Genomic DNA, 18177 nt, shown 5'->3' with positions numbered 1-18177 from the left:
GATTTTGTTTCAGTCTCATCCCCCCCCCCCTCCATGTGTTATTGAGAAATGACACATAAAAGATGCATAGGGCCGCAGTAAGCTATGCATATCTCTTGGCTCTCTGTTCCTAGCATGTTAGTTTTAAGCCTTGATTATCTCAGTTGGCATATCAGAAGCCGTCCTGAAATATGCTCCGATAGAAGCGGGGTACCAGATAGAGCTTCACTTTGGCGTTTTTGTGTGACTTAAATTTTTAAAAAAAGTGTGCTTGTGTGCGCCCGGAGATGTGAATTGGCGGGGTACCGCTTCGGCATTGATCTGCGCTCCAATGTCTCAGCCTCCTCTCCCATAGTGCTGTCCAACACATTCAGGCTGTTCCTGAGAGACCGGCCTTCCTCCACACATTCTGTCTCCTCAGCCTCTCTCTCTCTCTCACTCTCTCTCTATCTGACGTATGCTGGCTCTCCCTTCCTGCCCCCCCCCCTCTCTCTCTCTCTCTCTCCTGGATTTGGCTGCCCACGACACAATTGGCAACAGGCATGCAGCATGCCACAACATTCAAAGTATTGCACAAACAGCAAAAACATTTTCACAAAAAAAAGGTTTTGAAAAGTGTAAGAAGGTGTTTGTTTCATATCCAGGACTGACGGGTGAGGGATGGAACTGAGGTCAGATCTGCAGGGGACATAACTTTACTATTCTCTCTCTCTCTGCCCCTGTATCACTTATTAGAGTAAAGAAAAGTTACGCGTCGATAAAAAGCTGTGGGGCTTAAACGGCCAAAGCCTTTTTCACTGCAGTGTAGATAACAGGGGACGGCCCTCCAAGGGCCCTCTTGTAATCCTCCAATTTCATATCTCTGCTGAGTTCGCCGTTTGCCACATATTGCCAGACGCCGTAAAATAACACAAGGAACCGTGTCAAAAGGTCACTGGCACGCAATTGAAGCTGCCACCTTTTAAGGTCAAAACTAATATGAGAGAGAGAGAGAGAGAGAGAGAGAGAGAGAGAGAGAGAGAGAGACACACAAAAATGACCGACGGACAGAAAGGACAACAGACAAACAGACAAATACAGACAGACAGCGGGACTGTGAAAGTATGATGACGAGCCATGTGGCGCTGGCCACGCTCAGAGAGACCACCGCTCTGCCTCCTGCAGGGAGAACGGAGACCCGCCTGCCCAAATACAGAGGAGAAGAGAGAGTGGGAGGCAGGGTGAGGCTGGAGGATGAGGACTGCATAATGCATGGAGCCTGACCTCCCCCGACGCTGTCCTCGGGAGGCTGAGGAGGAAGAAGAGAGTCCGGGAGGCTGCACGGCTCCCCGCCCCCCCTCGGCGTCCCACGGCAACGCGTGGAAACAAGAGGCGTTATGTAAATAGGTCAGGATGGCAAAGGGCCAGGGTGGATGTGTGCCGCCCTCATGAAGGTGGAGGAGGAGGAGGAGGAGGAGGAGGAGGAGAGAGGGAAGTGCAAGGGAGGGCGAAGAGTCTTTCTTTGATATGATCTGTTCTAAAGGATTTACGCAGACACAAACACACACACGCACACACACACACACACACCTCTTCTTTGTCCCTCTGTCTCTGGGCTTCTTGCCAGTATGGGTAGGTTATGGCAGATTCATTCATTCACATTTGCCCCTATATAGACACTTATTCCATTACAAGGAGCGGCTTGAGAATCGTGCGCGTGTGTGTGTGCACGCGTGCGTGCGTGCGTGTGTGTCTGTGCGTGTGTGTGTGTGTGTGTGTGTGTGTGTGTGTGTGTGTGTGTGTGTGTGTGTGTGTGTGTGTGTGTGTGTGTATGCACAATTATATTGTGGAATACATTCTCCACACCTCAGCAGTTCCCCCAAATTCCTCCACCGGTGGGAGATGCAGCACTAGAGCCCAACAGCAGCAGCAACCACCACCACCACCAACAGCAACAATTGATGGGCAAAGTGGGATTAAATCTGGGGAGAACACACTGATCTTTATTCACAATGTGAAAAAAGTAAAGTTCTTACTTAACTTTTTAAACCATAACTTTGTTGCATTGGGTATTCTAAGCCTTCCTAATACAAGACATATCTGAACATGAGGGAAAACACTTTGCCTTTGCTCTGCATAACATCTTCTCATTCCACTTCCAGGCTATCCTCCGGGCAAAGCGGGGCTGTGTTACGAAGCACCTCTTTATTATTAATTAAGGTATTCAAATTGTCTTTCACCCGTGTGAGGCCCTCCCCAGTCGGGGTCACCCCTGGCCACTGCCAAACCTGACTGTAATAAAGGGTGTCCTTCGCTCTGATTAATTACCGCAATCTCGCACGCCCGCGCCGTACCCAGGTAATACGCCGATAGGAGAGAGAGCCCTGATGTGCGATGGACAACACTATGAATAACAAGGAGGGAGGCTGCGGAAGACACAGCGGCCTCACGTGGCGGCCGTGGCGGAGAGATGGTAATGCGTAATAACTCTCGGCTTGGTGTCTGTCTCGGCCTACGGGTAATAACGCAGAGCGGTGAGCGGTACTGTTCACATTGTTTGTTTTGGCTAGGGAAAAAAAAACAAATTCATGCTTTTCTATTCATAGCAGGATTATTTGCATATTTACAGCCCCCCCAGCCCCCACCCCCCCCCCCCCCCCCAACCCTCCCAGTGAATCAATGTCGACAGCAGCGATTTAGGGTCTGTCTACTTGTTACCCTGTTGTCCCCCTCTGCCCGTGAGCTTCTCACACCAGACTGAATGCCTGTTTATATTTAACTTGCTCTCTGATGCTGTTGACCTTGCAGTGTTTAGGAAGGCTGCTAGAATCTGTCCAAATATGTGTGCAGCGTATTTTTATGTGTTTGTTTTTGTGTGTGTTTGTTTCTGTGTGTGTGTGTGTGTGTGTGTGTGTATTTGTGCGTGTACATGTGCGTTTGCGTGTGCGTGTGTGTGTGGCAACTCGGCTCAGGCACCAGCCTACTTCATTGCGATTGCACCCATATTCAATGTTGCAGGGCTACATATCACTCACCCACTGTGACACACTGTGCGCACACATACACTAACACTAACACACACACAGGGACATTCAAACCCACACCCACGCACACACGCTGACGCACACACACACACACACACACACACACACACACACACACACACACACACACACACACACACACACACACACACACACACACACACACACACACAATGATGGGGCTCCGAGCCAGAGGGAAATCGTTATGTAAATCCCCCGGCATCCAGGCCTTGCTGCGCCTGCCAGAGATCCAGCGCTGGCCAGGTACTGACCGCAAGATAAGCTGACTGGCCCAGCACACCAGCTGCATGCTGAACAGGTGAACGCTGCAGCTTATCAGCATCTCTAACTCTCTCAAAATACATTTTTTACAAGCAAGTTGGAGTCATATAATTGGGCTCCTGGATCTCCCCTCTTGGCCTGCCACCGACTGCCACCTACTCAATCACTGCGAAAGGTACAAATTCAAACCACTTCAACGGTATGAATACTGTGGAGGGAATGCACTCGTTTGGGGCCTAACCATCCTTCGCGGATCGCAATAGACACAAAATAGCCATTCATGTTATTCAGGCTTTGAATTTATGAATATGACGTGTGCGGGTAGATGCCGTTCGTTCCCACACTACCTCGCCTGTTATGGGGCACAGCACCATCTCTTGGACTCACGCAGAAGTTCAACTGCACTGAGACAGAAGTGAAACCAACACGTATTAATGTGTTGGTTTCACGTGTGGAGCAGAGTGTCATAACACATAGAGGCTGTGACAGCTCAGTTGGGGTCTTTTGGGGAAATAGAGAAAGAAATAACCCTGCTCAAGTGAGCCCACACACAGACACGTGTAATGTGTCTCTTCCAGTACCCTTGTTATCAATCTGTCTGCAAGTTGGACGCCCCAGAGAGAGCCTGTCTTCTCCAGACGACTCAGAGACACTGCCGCCAACACTTTACGCTCTACGTACCCCTATACACGCAGAGAGAGAAAGACTGAGAAAGAGAGAAGACAGAGAGAGAGAGAGAGCAAGAGAGACGGTGACGGAGTGAGACAAGACAGAGATGGAGAGAGTGAAAGACAGAGACAGACAGAGAGAGAGAGAGAGAGACGGTGAGGGAGTGAGACAAGACAGAGATGGAGAGAGAGAAAGAAAGAGACAGACAGACAGAGAGTGAGAGACGGGGACAGTGCCCTTGGATAACAGGAAGTATCCACGACCAAGTGCGGAGGTGTCTTCGGTTTTAATTCTGTTGAACCGCGCTGAGGACATTCATTAAATGATTCTTCCAGCCCCGAGAGTGAAGGCACATTGGGTCAAGACTACTGTGACATTTAACTGAAATGTGCCATTCCCTACACTCATTAGCACCACCACTGCATTTCATTTGAGTTTGAAGGGCCATTACTTCCAAGAGCGATCACCATTTTCCCACATGGAATCAAAATGATAAAAGAAAAAATGAAAAGGTTTGGAACCCACAGATGAGTGTAAAGCCGTTAAAGGCAGGACATTGAGTTAACCGCAGGAGACGGCTGAACCACACCACTCCCTCCTGGTAATCCCCTCTTATCTTCAGTCCTACCCTCAGGTGGGTGTCAGTGTGTGTGTTTCTCTGTCCATCCAAACCCCTCCATGCCTCACCCCCCCCCCCCCCATCCCGTGATGGGGTCCGTATGCAGGAGCCCTCTCTGGCCGGCGTGCGGCAAACAGCGATGCCATCAATCCCTCTCTCAAGTTGAGATGTAATACCTGTCAGCTCAGCGGCCCGCCGCGCGGCTCCGCGTCTGATGCATGAGACACTTAGCCTCGCCGCCGCTAACCACGAAAGCATAATGGCCAGGGCCACCACATCCACGCCCCCCCACCCCTGCCAAGATATCGGCGCGGCGCGCGCTGCTGTGCAGGCGCGTCGCTAGGCGTAACCTTGACCACATGCACCGCGGACTGCATACATTAAGCTGATAATGATGTATGAGCGGTTCTGCGCTTGTACGGCATGACAGGTAGGTAGGGATATAGTAAAAAAACTGTTGAGTTTTATTCACACACATTTTATTCCTTCTCGGCTATTGTGAAACTCATATTATGTGCTTGTGCATGGATGGAAGAACACACACACACACACGCATACAAACGCGCACATGCACACACATGTACAAGCACACACACGTACACACACACACTTCAAGGGCATGCTATTCATCTTAGCGGAAATACAGTTGTTAATCTTTTAACTGCTGGGAAGTAATGTGATTATTGTGATTAATCGACGACATCAAAAATTGACAAAGGTGGTGATTAACACGAGGCCATCATTTTAGTTAGACTCCAGCAGATGTTGTACCCAGCGGCTGTCGTGGTAACCTGCGTTAAACAAAAGTGAAAACACACACACACACACACACACACACACACACACACACACACACACACACACACACACACACACACACACACACACACACACACACACACACACACACACACACACACACACACACACACACACACACACACAGGGGATCCCCGGGAAAGCTAACTCTATCTCCTTCTCCCCACGTAGGCTTTTCCCTGACCTCTCTCCACAACGTCCGCGTATCCATCCAGGGATGGGCAGGTGTGTGAATCTAAAACATCATTATTGCTCCATTAATGAGCACCCTGGATGTGGTGGATCCACCACTGCCCCCCCCACCCCCCATCAGCCACACCACCAGCACCCAGCAGCCTGTGGAGATCCCGGCAAGGCCTCTGGGACAAACTAGATTGAGGAGATAACCTCCATCTGTCTTCATGACTGTCTGGCCTTTATTGCCTTCTAGGAGAAATGTTGCTTCCCCGCAAGCCCTCTCTCTCCCTCTCTCGCAAAGGGAGAGTAAAACCCAAACCGGAACAGCGCTATCCATACGAATGTATTATAACATGTCGTAACCTTATGCTCCAAGGTGGCAAACGCAATTTCAGTTTCCGTCGTCCTTTCCGTTGATCTTAACCTGTGCGGCATGGCTACCAATTTCAAAATCCAGGCCTATGCACCTGCAGGGAAGATCAATTGGGGATTTGGTTGACTTAATTAGCTTACTCACCCTGTTAAACAGCTGGGGGGCATAGGAACACAAGACAATTGAACAGGGTTTGCTCCTTTATCAAGATGTTATTAGCAAGAAGGGGAAGGATAGCTATTTGCAATCTACACACAAGTCTATTTCCAGGAACATTAGTCCGTCTAAGGTGATTGGACATGATTGTGTTGCATTAGGGTTCAATACAACCTTTGAGGCAGGCCCGGAATGACGGTATGAATAGAGCTTCAAATAAAGAGCCTCCATCCTAATCCGTGAACATTTGTAATGGAATAAACCAATAAACCAATGAATTATGAATATCTTAAAACCTTCAATTATACTTTGCATTAACCCGTAACTCCCCTTACAAATGTACAGCCATTTATTAAAATTCTTAGTCTACAAAAAGTCAAGATTCTAATAATTGGTGAAGTTGCATCATTGACTGTGGTTACATGGTCTGACCAGATCGACTTATCATGGATTAAGCCATATAACGATGTTGCCACTCGGCGGGGGGGCTGTCACTTGTCTGAGTATACATACATCGGATCAGATTGGAATAATGGTGGATGGAGAATGGAGAACTGGCTGACTCCGCTACGCTAGGTGGCGCTGTAGCCCTTTCAACAAGTGGTACTAGAGCTACCTCCGGTTCACGGCTACGTAAAAGCAACAACAAACTATCTGCCAGCATACAAACAAAGATGGGGTATGAGGAGTTTGACGAGGCAACCGTAGCGTACATATCTTTCACTGTATAATTCTTGCACTTGGTGCGGCATGAACTGGGTCTCCTCGTCCGTCCAGAAGTGCGTTGCTGATTTTGTCAAAGCCATGGTATCGTTTGACCTTTCCGGCAACAACACTACTATTTATTAGGTCGTCTCCTTCCACTTCCGGGTGAAATCCCCGGCCGAAATTCTCGAGCATGCGCAGGACGCAAACTCCCGGCAATACGATACGATCGAGTACACATGCAGGTAGATAGCCGCCTATGACCGGCTCAAGCCCAGCCATCCTATCGACTTCACAAATCTGGTCCTGAGACGATCCTTTTGGCGAAGCAGATCGAATAAACCTGTTTACATTAATCCTATCTTTATTCAATACGTTCATTACACGATTATGCTCCAGCATGTAAACGCAGTCAGTTTGTTGTTGACTAATATAAAAGGGGAACTACATGTTACCTGGTAACACAGCTGTGCTAAGATTGGATCCAATAACATGTTTCATGTCATCCTCTCTCTCCTTCCCTCTCTCCATCTCCCTCAGTGTTCCTGGGTAAAGACAGGAAAACGTGTCTGTGTGTGTGTGTGTGTCTGATGCCCCTTGTCCTTTTTATGAGGTAAACATCGGTAATTGACAATCAAACTAGTAGAGATAGACACCAAGAAAATTGCATTCGGTATTCGTTATCCTTAGTTACAACAATTTCACCGAAATGTCAAAAAATGCCAAAAAGAGAACTGGTCTATTATAAGGAACTGCATTCTGTGTATAAAGTCAATGTGAAAAGTGAGCAGCCAAAATGAACAGTGTTGAGCACTCACCCTGCTCAGTCTCCAAACACAAAGATCAGAAATGAGGTGATTAATCATTAGTTTGAAAGAACACACACATACCCTTGGCCTTCTGTCTCAGCAAATCCATAGGTGGTCCGGCTTGACTTCAACCTCTGGTAAAACAGTCTGTATTAATGTCACTAAGCATTGAACATGTCTCTTTAATACGAAAACTAATGAACCGTTGCTCAAACGCCCCTGTTTAATGACACCGGCCAAGCAGAACGCAAGCACAGCCGCCTTGTGAAAGCCTGTTTGACATCCCATGCATGGATGAGCAATCCCAATTATTCAGGCGGGACCGTTAAAACACTAGTCTACCTACTGAGACGTGAACTTCGGAACAAATCACACAAGGATCGGAGGACGTCGACAGGCATGGATCGCTTGACCTTTTTTGGGCAGAGGGACTAAGAATCAATGTTTGATTGGTGTGTTGTTCCACACCCAGTCCCTCCGAGGGCCCCGGACCTGTCCGCTCGCCTCTACCTCCACGCGGTATCATCAGATGGATACCGGAGGTGGATGTAAGCATAACAAGGCAGGTTTTGACTGCATTTGATTTTCTGCTTTGTTTTTGTCGTGCTAGGGGGAGGTTATCGTGGGTAGATCTAATCACCGCCAGCCTCTCCAGACGCTCTGGCTCCACCGCTGCGGGCTGTGGCCCTTATACACAGATAATGTCACTTCCTCTGAAAAAAAAAAACTCACTTGCTCTTTTCTTTCGCCTGAGAGCATCTTGTCGTGGGGTCGCTGGAATAAGAACAGTTCCGAGGTGGATTTTTTTCCTTTTTGGTAATGATTTGATTTGAGGATGTATTCATTCATTTGGATGACATTTATAAGTGAGTTAGATCATACCCCTGCCAACTGCCCTTGAACAAGGCAGTGGCTTTAAACCTGAAGTTCCTCATTTTCCCACGTTTTCCAAAAGGGGAACAGTAAAAAAATCTTATTAGCCATCATATCTTTGTAATAAACTGATTCCAATGTGTCAGCATTGGAAGTTAGCAAGGTTGCTTGAGAATTAAAATCATTTTTCTGGCATGTGCCAAAAGAGAGAGATTGATTTTTCTTTAAGACATCCATAAGCCAATGCAAGATGTGTATTGCAGCAGTGTGTTGCACATGGATATCAAGAGTAAATTGTTTTCAATGCTGGCATTACCACTGTAAGCCTTCAACTCTGCTGCTTGAACAAGGTGAGCAGAAGATTAATAGAACACTCTATGTATTTATTCAACGTGTGCTCCCCAAGCTAAAACACAACCAATTGATCATCTGCTTGCATGGGGAAATACTTTCCCATTTACAGTGTGTCTGAATCAAACATAACCCTGCCTCTTCTTCTGTTTTCATTCCCACCAGAGTGATTCTGGTTTCATATTTGACTGAGGGTGCTCCTGCAGGGGATGGATAATGATGCATGCGTCATATGGGACAGTAGATATGACATGCAACAAATCCATAGCACATTTTCAACATGGTACATACACTGTGTAATGAGATGCACAGACCCACCTGTCTGTTGGGTTAGTCTGAGAGGGCTGCAGACTGCCAAATAGGGGCCGACTATTGAACCTTCATACTGATAATGAGGATTGATACAAATGGGGAACTTTGGTTCTAATCACTGCATTGGCAGGAGGCCACACCTAGTGCAAACCACACACACACACACACACACACACACACACACACACACACACACACACACACACACACACACACACACACACACACACACACAGCTTAGTGTGAAGGGCATGGGGAGAGAGGATGAGAGAGAGGGAGAGAGAAAACTATAAATTGTGAAGAGAGATCCGTAAATAGTGATGAAATGTGTTTAAACCCTAAAACCTGTGTTTTTGAATATAGGGTCGACCCCCAATGAGAGGATACAATGCCTTGGCGATTGCTGCTACAGTGCAGTGACAGACCAAGAAGATACTATGGCCAAAAGAAACTATTCAGGACCAATTTTGTGCTTAGAATAGCACAAAGACCCAAATAATGAAACTCGGCCTTAATATTGTATGGGATACAAGGAATAATACTCAACCAATGTCAATGGAACCATATGCCATGTAGCTGTTGCGCTATCATGAACAGCCAACAGGAGGTAGAGAAACCGCTGAGTTTCCCTGATCATTTCTATTCATGCCCGTCACAACAGCAAAAACCAGAGGGTAAGAAAAGCACCTGTGATGGCTATACTATGTGGCAAGGCTTGCACGGAGACACCCACACCCACACACACACACACGGTTCATTCCAGGAAGTGTGCTCTGCTCACTTTAGGCAAAGACCATTTTACCATCACTGTCACCCTGTAACCCCGATTTGATCAGACAATTACCTGGAGACAGCGGATGTTATTATATAACTAGTCCTCATCTCCGGTTCCTCCCATTTCTAATTCCATTTTATGTCTATCCTTCGGATGCACACTCTTCTGCCTTCCACTTGCTCGCTCACTCACCCGCTCACTATGGCAAATATCCTTGCATTGAATTGCCTCTCCCATCATGTCCCCGCCTCCCTTTTATCTAATTTAAATCAATGTTTCCAGCTTAAACTTCTGCTTACCTTGATGTGCCTCTCCTGGTACAGACTACCAGCCCAGGGGGCTCTGCCCTGCTCTCCACCACAAAGAGACATGTTCTGGTAGCCGATTAAAGCTGCGATAGGTAATTTGAAAAAAAAAAAAAACAGCCAGGGCAAACTAGATTTTACTTGAAGTATCCAACCAAAAAACCCACCCCTCGCTCCAGGCCTCCCTCAAAAGCCACTTCCCCAAAACATGTGACTAGCTCGCTAGCCCTAGCAATAGGCAAAGCTAGCGGATATTCAATAGGTAAGCCTTGTGAAGCCTTGATCCGACAGCTAAAGAGCATTCGACTATTTTGTTTGCTGTCAGGATGTAAATACAATTTCAACAAATATGATAAAAACTGGTGTTTGACTGGTGTTTGGATAGTGTCCATTGTTCTTCAGCATCAGAGAGCCAAATGGACCATCAGCCCTCAGTAGAGAAACATGGCCCACAAACTGATTCCGGTCTCCTTGAGAATGCATTAACACGCACGCACAAACTCATGTGTGCTTAGTTGACTGGTGCACACACCCTTTGTGTGTGTTACTGCTCGTCAATCGTGAGGAACAAAGAACAAGCAAAATCAACGGGGGATGGAGGGGGGGGGGGGGGGGGGGGCGGATGTGTGTCAACATGGCAGAAACAAACCAGGACAACGCCTCCTGCTGCCATCATCATCCATCCAATAATGAGCACTGCTGATCACAGGGACTCGGATCAAAGAGCAGCTCCTCTCCCTTCTCCTCACCCTTACCCCATGCCTCTCACTGTTTTATTGTGTCATGGACAGGCACACAGACAGACAGACAGACAGACAGATAATCTGCAGGACTCCTATATAACATGCCGGGGCTTGCCACAGATTTTTTTGCAATTCGCCATATGAATAAATATTTAGAAAATAAAATGTTTTTTTACAAAAAATGACCACAAGCTACACTTAAGTGTGAATACAGGCTAATTGATATTGCTCATTCATTCATCATATTGGGATTATGATAATGAAATGAACCATTATTTTCTTCATTTTTTTTCAGCTTGGACTATAGTTTCATTCGTACTCATTGTCAGCTCCAGGAGTGTTCCTATATAATACCATAACTGGTTATCCTACCGAATAAACTCTTTCTACAGTAGCCAGTCTACACAGTGTTGATTTGAAACATTTATAGACATGTTTTTACGGTACTGCTGGCCAGATTTGTGTTAGCCAATTACGCGACTAGAGATCCTTGCCTCCAGCAACATGATTGGTCGAAACAATATGAAGGGAAACAAAGGTAAACGACCCGTTCCCCTGACATCAGAATCAAGATATTGATCTAAAGTCTGATTTCTGAGAATACATCTCTATAAGCCCATTCCTTGCTACAGCAGTGCGATCAGAAAGCACTCGAATGTTTCGCTCTATATCATATCGCTTTGCTGTGCCTTTTATATTTGAGTTTTCTTTATTGACAGTGGATATGGCTCAGAGGAGCTGGGCATGTTTCAGCACTGCACTGCTTCTGCAACACTTCAGTGGCTACGCCTCTGAGCTGAGGCGAAGGCTGAGAGAGAGAGAGAGAGAGAGAGAGAGAGAGAGAGAGAGAGAGAGAGAGAGAGAGAGAGAGAGAGAGAGAGAGAGAGAGAGAGAGAGAGAGAGAGAGAGAGAGACTCAACTCCAGCTCAGCCGCAGCGGGGGGCAGGGCGAGAGAAGCCCAGTCTCACTGCTCTCTCCCCCTCCACCTCTCTCGCGGGTCTGTCATCAGCCCATGTATTCCATCTTTCACACTTTGTATCTTGATGCTTTTGCACCATTCTCTTATCTCTTTCTCCCCACATCCACCTCTATATTCATCTCTCTTGCCAGATAACAAAAGCCCACTCGACGACGACACAGTGTGTGGAGTGTATAAATAAACTTTGTGCAGCAGGTTGTGACCGTGTACAATCAGTGCCGTATGTTTAACCACAGCACACACCGTATGACATGGCTGGATGCAGCGTATGTGTGTGCATGCCTGCATGTGTGATCAGTGTGTGTGTATTTGTTGCTGAGTGTTTGTGCTCATGCGTGCATGTGTCCCTGCGTGTGTGCTCATTCGTGTGCATGTGTGTGTGTGTGTGTGTGTGTGTGCGTGCATGTATGCATGTGTGTGCGGAGGAGGGGGCTGGAGGCTCCACGGTGACAGGCTGTTGCTCAGAGAGACGGCAGCAGACGGACTGTTAATTACGCGGGCTAATAGAGCAGCTACTGATTCACAGCAGGGGGTGGGGGGGGCCCAGACAGCACTCAGCGATGTAGAACGACAGACACAGACCAGACCCTTGCGGGAGAGCTCAGAAATATAAGTAAAATGGAGGACAAAAGTAACTAAATGTGTATTTTGGCTGCAATGTCTGATCTGCAGCTGCAGGATTGTGGTCACCCTCACTCTATCCCCCTTTTCAAGAAGTTTGATGACATTTTTTTCAAACATATTGGCATTTTAATTACAAAACGCATGACGACACATGAAAATAGTCATTGAAAAAATTCCAACTCATGGCATAGGTATCTTGGAGTACCTATCCAGTTAGAGACAAAGCATAGTTGCATTGTGAGTGATTTGTGTGTGACCCCAGGTACAGGCTGGACATCCAGACCATGGGGCCCTTCTTCGCTCCTATGTCAATAGCAATGCTGTATGCTGCATGGCCCCAGCGGTTGTGCAATAGATTGTATGTTTTTCTGTGTATATTAGTCCCTGGGGGTACAGTAAAGTATGATACCTACATGATATCACCATTGTTTTTGACGTGGCCCACATGACACATTGTGTAGACTTAAATTTAAGACAGTTAATCAAGTGAGACTTTATATACACAAAACACATTGTGCTGAAGAGTGAGGGTTCCCATTTTGCCTTTGCGTGTACGCCAGCTCTACAAATCACAGGGTGGGTAAAACAGCCATAGAGGCCGATAAAGAGGACAGTGATATATTCAGAGCCTGCAACATCGTTTTGTACCCCATTTTGAAAGCTGGAGCTGAAGGTGGTGTTATTTCTTCTTACAACGTTCGGTTTTCATAAAGGAAAAAGCTACTTTAGATACTGAATCTGTCATGAAAAATTAATTTGGACGATTACTACTCTAAGAACTGTAATCGGTTCCTTCTTGAAGTAACAACGTGATTTCAACTGCACAGGGCCTATAAAGCTCTGGTGATGGAAAGAAAAGTACGGCAAGTATTTTAAGCCCTACAGTACCCCGTCACAAGTTGTTCTTAGGGCTGTATGCATTTGTTTATTTCTTGTTTCTTTTATATCACATGACACAATGGGATGACAACAGGACACTGTATAAACATGGTTTCATTCTGCCTGACATAAATTAACACTATTTCAAAAAACAGCATTTCCACCTGGTGACAGATTTCTTGCTGATCTCAGATTATACCAACTTCTAATGGCTGTTTTCTGTATTTCTGCTGAGTCACACTTTAGAAAGGATTACATAAACGGTTGTAATTAAGAACTGTGTTACTGTGCACTGTCAGCTACAAAGCAGTGTGCACCAACTTACGTAGTTGATGCAATAAAGGGAATTCCCGCATGTACGAACCACGTGAATACCAGTTCTATGCATTACAAACAGGGTCACCAAGCTTCGTGCTGCTGGCAATTCAACTGAAAGCTAGGATTGCACAGCAGCAGGTAACAACAAAACAAGCTATGTATGTGTATGTAATAAAGTGGGTGGGTGAGTGAGTGGGGTCTGAACATGTGGTTGTTTGCATGGATGTTTGTACATATGAATTCAAGCTTGTGTGTAGTTCTTTGCATGTGTGCATATTTGCTTGTGTATGTGTGTTTGTGTGTGTGTTTTCGGAATGCATGCGAGCTAGAGAGGTTCAGCCACATGCTGTCTGTCCTATGGCAATGATGCATCCCCCCTCGTCCCCCTACTACAACACACTATAGGGCCTTCTCTTTCTGACATGATGCACAAAGCCAAGATACAACAATAAGTTGCACGAATGAAAGGATCATTTGGAAGATTGGCAGAGATAAACATAAGCATTTAGAGTGGCGAATGTAGATTCATTTGGAGTAGAAGAAGAATACGGGCAAATAATACAGCGAGTTCAACAATCCCAGTCACTGTGTAGAGGGTCTCCTCCCAGCGGATGAGCATGTGTAAAGAAAAACGATGTTCAGTGTGTGAGAGGGCGAGAGCGGAAATGTGGCCAGCAGAGGGCGCTCCTTGCTCAGTCGACTGGCGCTTAACACAACCAAACCCAAATTGAAGCACACACACACACACACACACACGCACGCACGCACGCACGCGCGGTGATCGTATCACAGCAGAGACTATCTTGATTTGTATTTGTCACACTCCATTCATAACTATCTGCCTCAGACTCTCTCTACTTTTAGCGACGGTACTGTTATCTCTGTCTTAGATTCGTGTGTTAAACAGTACATCTCGACGCTCCGCTCCTTACCAACGAGCCGCCATGTCCGATACTGCTGAGGAACTAGGCCATCTGTTTATAAATGCAAATACAGCCCCACGTCTTCCAATCAGGCCCATCGTGATTAAAACAACGGGAGAACATAGACTTCCAAATCACCTCACCCAGCATGGCGGGCACTTGTTGTCAGGGCAACAGGATGCCAAGGCAGTCATTGCAAAATTCAGAATTGTGGGGGCACCAAGGCCGTGCGTTCCAGAACAGCAGCTCGGATAGAAGGCGAGGCAGCGAGATACGGGCTGAAGCGCAGCACAAGGGTGGCCCTGCTGACTGCGACTGGGCCCGGTGACCGGTGATGGATGGAGCGACTGGTAGCAGTTGTTTGGTTTATGGAGTCAGTGGGCTGGTTCACACACTGAGGCTCCAGTACTGAAGAGAGGCGTCACAGTGATGTGTCTTCCTGACAGCACCATCTATCAGCGGAACGCAGGCAGACATTTTTTTGGGCGGGAGGGGGCAGGGAAAATAAAATGTTATCCTGAAGCGAGTGCATGGACGACCAAGGTTGTCATCGCAACATGCTGGTGGGCTCAGAAGTCCGGACAAAGAAGTTAAGTCCATTTGGGCACGCACACACACGCACGCGCACACACAAAAATCACAGAAAAGTTTACGATGCATCCTTCCGTCGTCTCACATCCATTTTCATAAGGTCGCTGTTTTGTGTGTGTCCTTTTAATATCTGTCTACTCTCCAATTCTGTTCCTATTCCGAGACCCCCCTCAGGCCCGCTACATCACAGCACACCATTTAACTAAGCCCACACAACCCTCAATCAATCCTGCACGTCATCGGTCACCTTATTTAGCACCGTGGCCTCGTTTAATGATCTGTACTGACCCAAAACAAGGGACGCCAATTTGAAAGTGGATTACAATACGGCACAAAGACCCCTCGACACTAAACCTAAATGTATTGACGTCGCTTATTTTCCCCTCCTACACGCACCGTATCTGGCCTTCACACTTCACACACCTTCACCCCGTCAAGCATCAAGCTCACAGCGGGTGGTGCCTCGCAGCCATCACTTCGATGACTGGGAGTTTCCTCCCCCCCCTGCTTCAGATGGACAAAGCTCATTACAAGTTTCTGCTCGGCCGTAGCCCCCGCAAGGTCGCCACGGCCTTGCTGATCTCCAGACTGGAGTGTCCAGATGGAACGCAGACAGCGCGCCTCGCCCGCCACACGCCACGACCGGCCCAAGGACAGACTTGTATGAAATGCTGTTTATTTTATTTCATGTGCACCAATAAAATCATATTGTGGAGGGGGGCCGGGTCGGGGGTCGAAGGATTGTGTTCTTGTGACAGAAGTGGATTTATTACTAAACGGATGATTTGTTTGAAAAGCAAGAGCCTGGGCCGGTGTATAATGCAGCCAATGCTGAGTAGGAGACGTTAGTGGAGGGATGGATGGTGGTTTCAGCCTGCATGCATGGCCTCTCATTGAAACTAAAAAAAAAGGTGGGCTCGCCTCAAGTTTGACGCGGCGCAGAATGGAAAGGAGGACGAAAGAGACGACCGAAAGGATTCTCAGTATTTGCAGTGATTACGGTCGGGTACCTGAGTATATCTCTCTGCTCTTCAATTTCATCAGCCACCTCTTGACACCTGCAATGACGTAAGGAAGCCCATCAACGTCACACTCACACCGCGCCCCGCACGGAGCACCCCGTCCGTCCGTCTGACGCGTCGAGGCGGCCACAGATGCAGGGGACAGATGCACACGCACTGCGCTATGATCGCCTCATGCTAAAATATGGTGTCATAAAACGTTGTGGCACGATTGCATGCAAAATCAAAAGCACACATGCTCATTTAAAGAAGAAGAAGCCCGCATGTCCGAGTGGTAACAAAGGCCGCCACCACCACACCATACCACCCATCCGCCTTTTCTATGAGCCTAACGAATGGGCCTCCTGCCTCACTTTTTCAGCAGTCCTTTGGCTGTGGTTGGCCCCTCTGCTGGGCTGAAAGCAGCTCACTTACCTGTGTTCCTGTCTGGTATGATACAGCAATGCTTCTGCAGTATGCCTGGCAACACCTTGGAAGAGGGAGAACGAGCAGGAGGGAAAGAGAGACATTGAGACAGGGACAGAGAGAGACATGATGACAGTGAGAGACAATGAGAGAGAGAGAGAGAGAGAGAGAGAGAGAGAGAGAGAGAGAGAGAGAGACACACAGAGTGAGAGAGAGAGAGAGAGAGAGAGACACAGAGTGAGAAAGAGTGTGAAAGAGTGAGAGAAATTGAGACAGAAACAGAGATTAAGGGAGAAAGGGATCAGGGAGAGGCAAACAGAGAGAGAAAGAGAAAGACATTAACATTAGGGACAGCATGACAGAAAGAAAAATAAGCTGGAGCTCACGGGAGAAGCATCGAGCCAAGCAGTGCGGCCCGCAACCACAGAGCAGCGGTCACACACACACACACACCCAAGCCAAATGTTAATCTTGAATCAACAGAATCAACCTTGTCTCCATGTCTCTCTCTCACACACACACACACACACACACACACACACACACACACACACACACACACACACACACACACACACACACACACACACACACACACACACACACACACACACACACACACACACACACACACTTGTATCAAGCATATTAGCCATCCAGCAGAGCACTTTCTCCTACACCCTTGAGATGACTCTATGATGGTCTTGGTCCGGACATGAATGTGAGTGCAGTGTGAGCGAGGTGAAGTGTTGAGCTGCGTCTCTCAGATAGCAAGGCACTCAGTGTGTGTGTGTGTGTGTGTGTGTGTGTGTGCACGTGCACGCCTGTGTATGTGTGCGCGTGCATGTGCGTGTCTGTGTGTGTGTGTGTGCCTGTGTGTGTGTGCGTGCGTGCGTGTACCGACTAACTTCTCAGACTACACGCCGCCCCGCCGCCCCGCCACTCCGTCGGCGCGTGACCAGGGTTGTGTCGACACGGCAGTAAAGTTCTACTTGGCAGAGGATCTGCTGTGAGCGGGACATTTCAGCGCCTGCTCTCCAGTGCTCAATCAGTGGCCCAGGGTCTCTGCCGGGAAGTTGAGGCAGTGCGGGCAACAGCCAATTAGTGCCGCCGCCAAATCCCCCCGGTTCGGAAACGATAATCATTAGCTAATGCACGGTCATGGTATCAGCTGGTAGGGGAGGCTCTCTCTGAAGACCGTGGAGCCACGAGAGAGCCGGGCAGAGTGCGATTGGCTGTGTTGATGATTACATGACCTCATCTGACTCGTGATGTTGTTCCGATTGCTCATTGCTCTTCCCGTAAGCGCGCATTCATTGTTCCACAGGAAGTACGGCGATCGCTGAGATGGTTCCTGGATCGCTTCCAAACCTTTGTTTGACTACTACCGCTCCAAGGGAAACTCTTTACAGGTAACCACATGCACAAGTGCAGGACATTTCTGTGTCCAATAAGAAGCCCCCTGG

General features: G+C 47.6%; 1 protein-coding gene across 1 annotated transcript in view; it reads right to left on the bottom strand.

Moving 5' to 3' along the window:
* The window catches only part of dlgap2a (discs, large homolog-associated protein 2a), a gene marked incomplete at both ends in the record, with an annotated part of 135105 nt that extends 117372 nt beyond the window's left edge, over positions 1 to 17733 (bottom strand). Inside the window, 3 exons of the mRNA XM_084481702.1 lie at positions 16295 to 16342; positions 16721 to 16775; positions 17704 to 17733. Coding sequence (XP_084337828.1) covers positions 16295 to 16342; positions 16721 to 16775; positions 17704 to 17733 — 133 coding nt within the window. The remainder of the gene's footprint in view (positions 1 to 16294; positions 16343 to 16720; positions 16776 to 17703) is intronic.
* Positions 17734 to 18177: the final 444 nt, after the last annotated feature.

Source organism: Micromesistius poutassou (genome assembly GCF_964030765.1).
Source record: "Micromesistius poutassou genome assembly, chromosome: 17".
Taxonomy (NCBI): domain Eukaryota; kingdom Metazoa; phylum Chordata; class Actinopteri; order Gadiformes; family Gadidae; genus Micromesistius; species Micromesistius poutassou.
The sequence above is the reverse complement of the archived record's forward strand: the minus strand, read 5'-3'. Positions and strand labels throughout refer to the sequence as shown.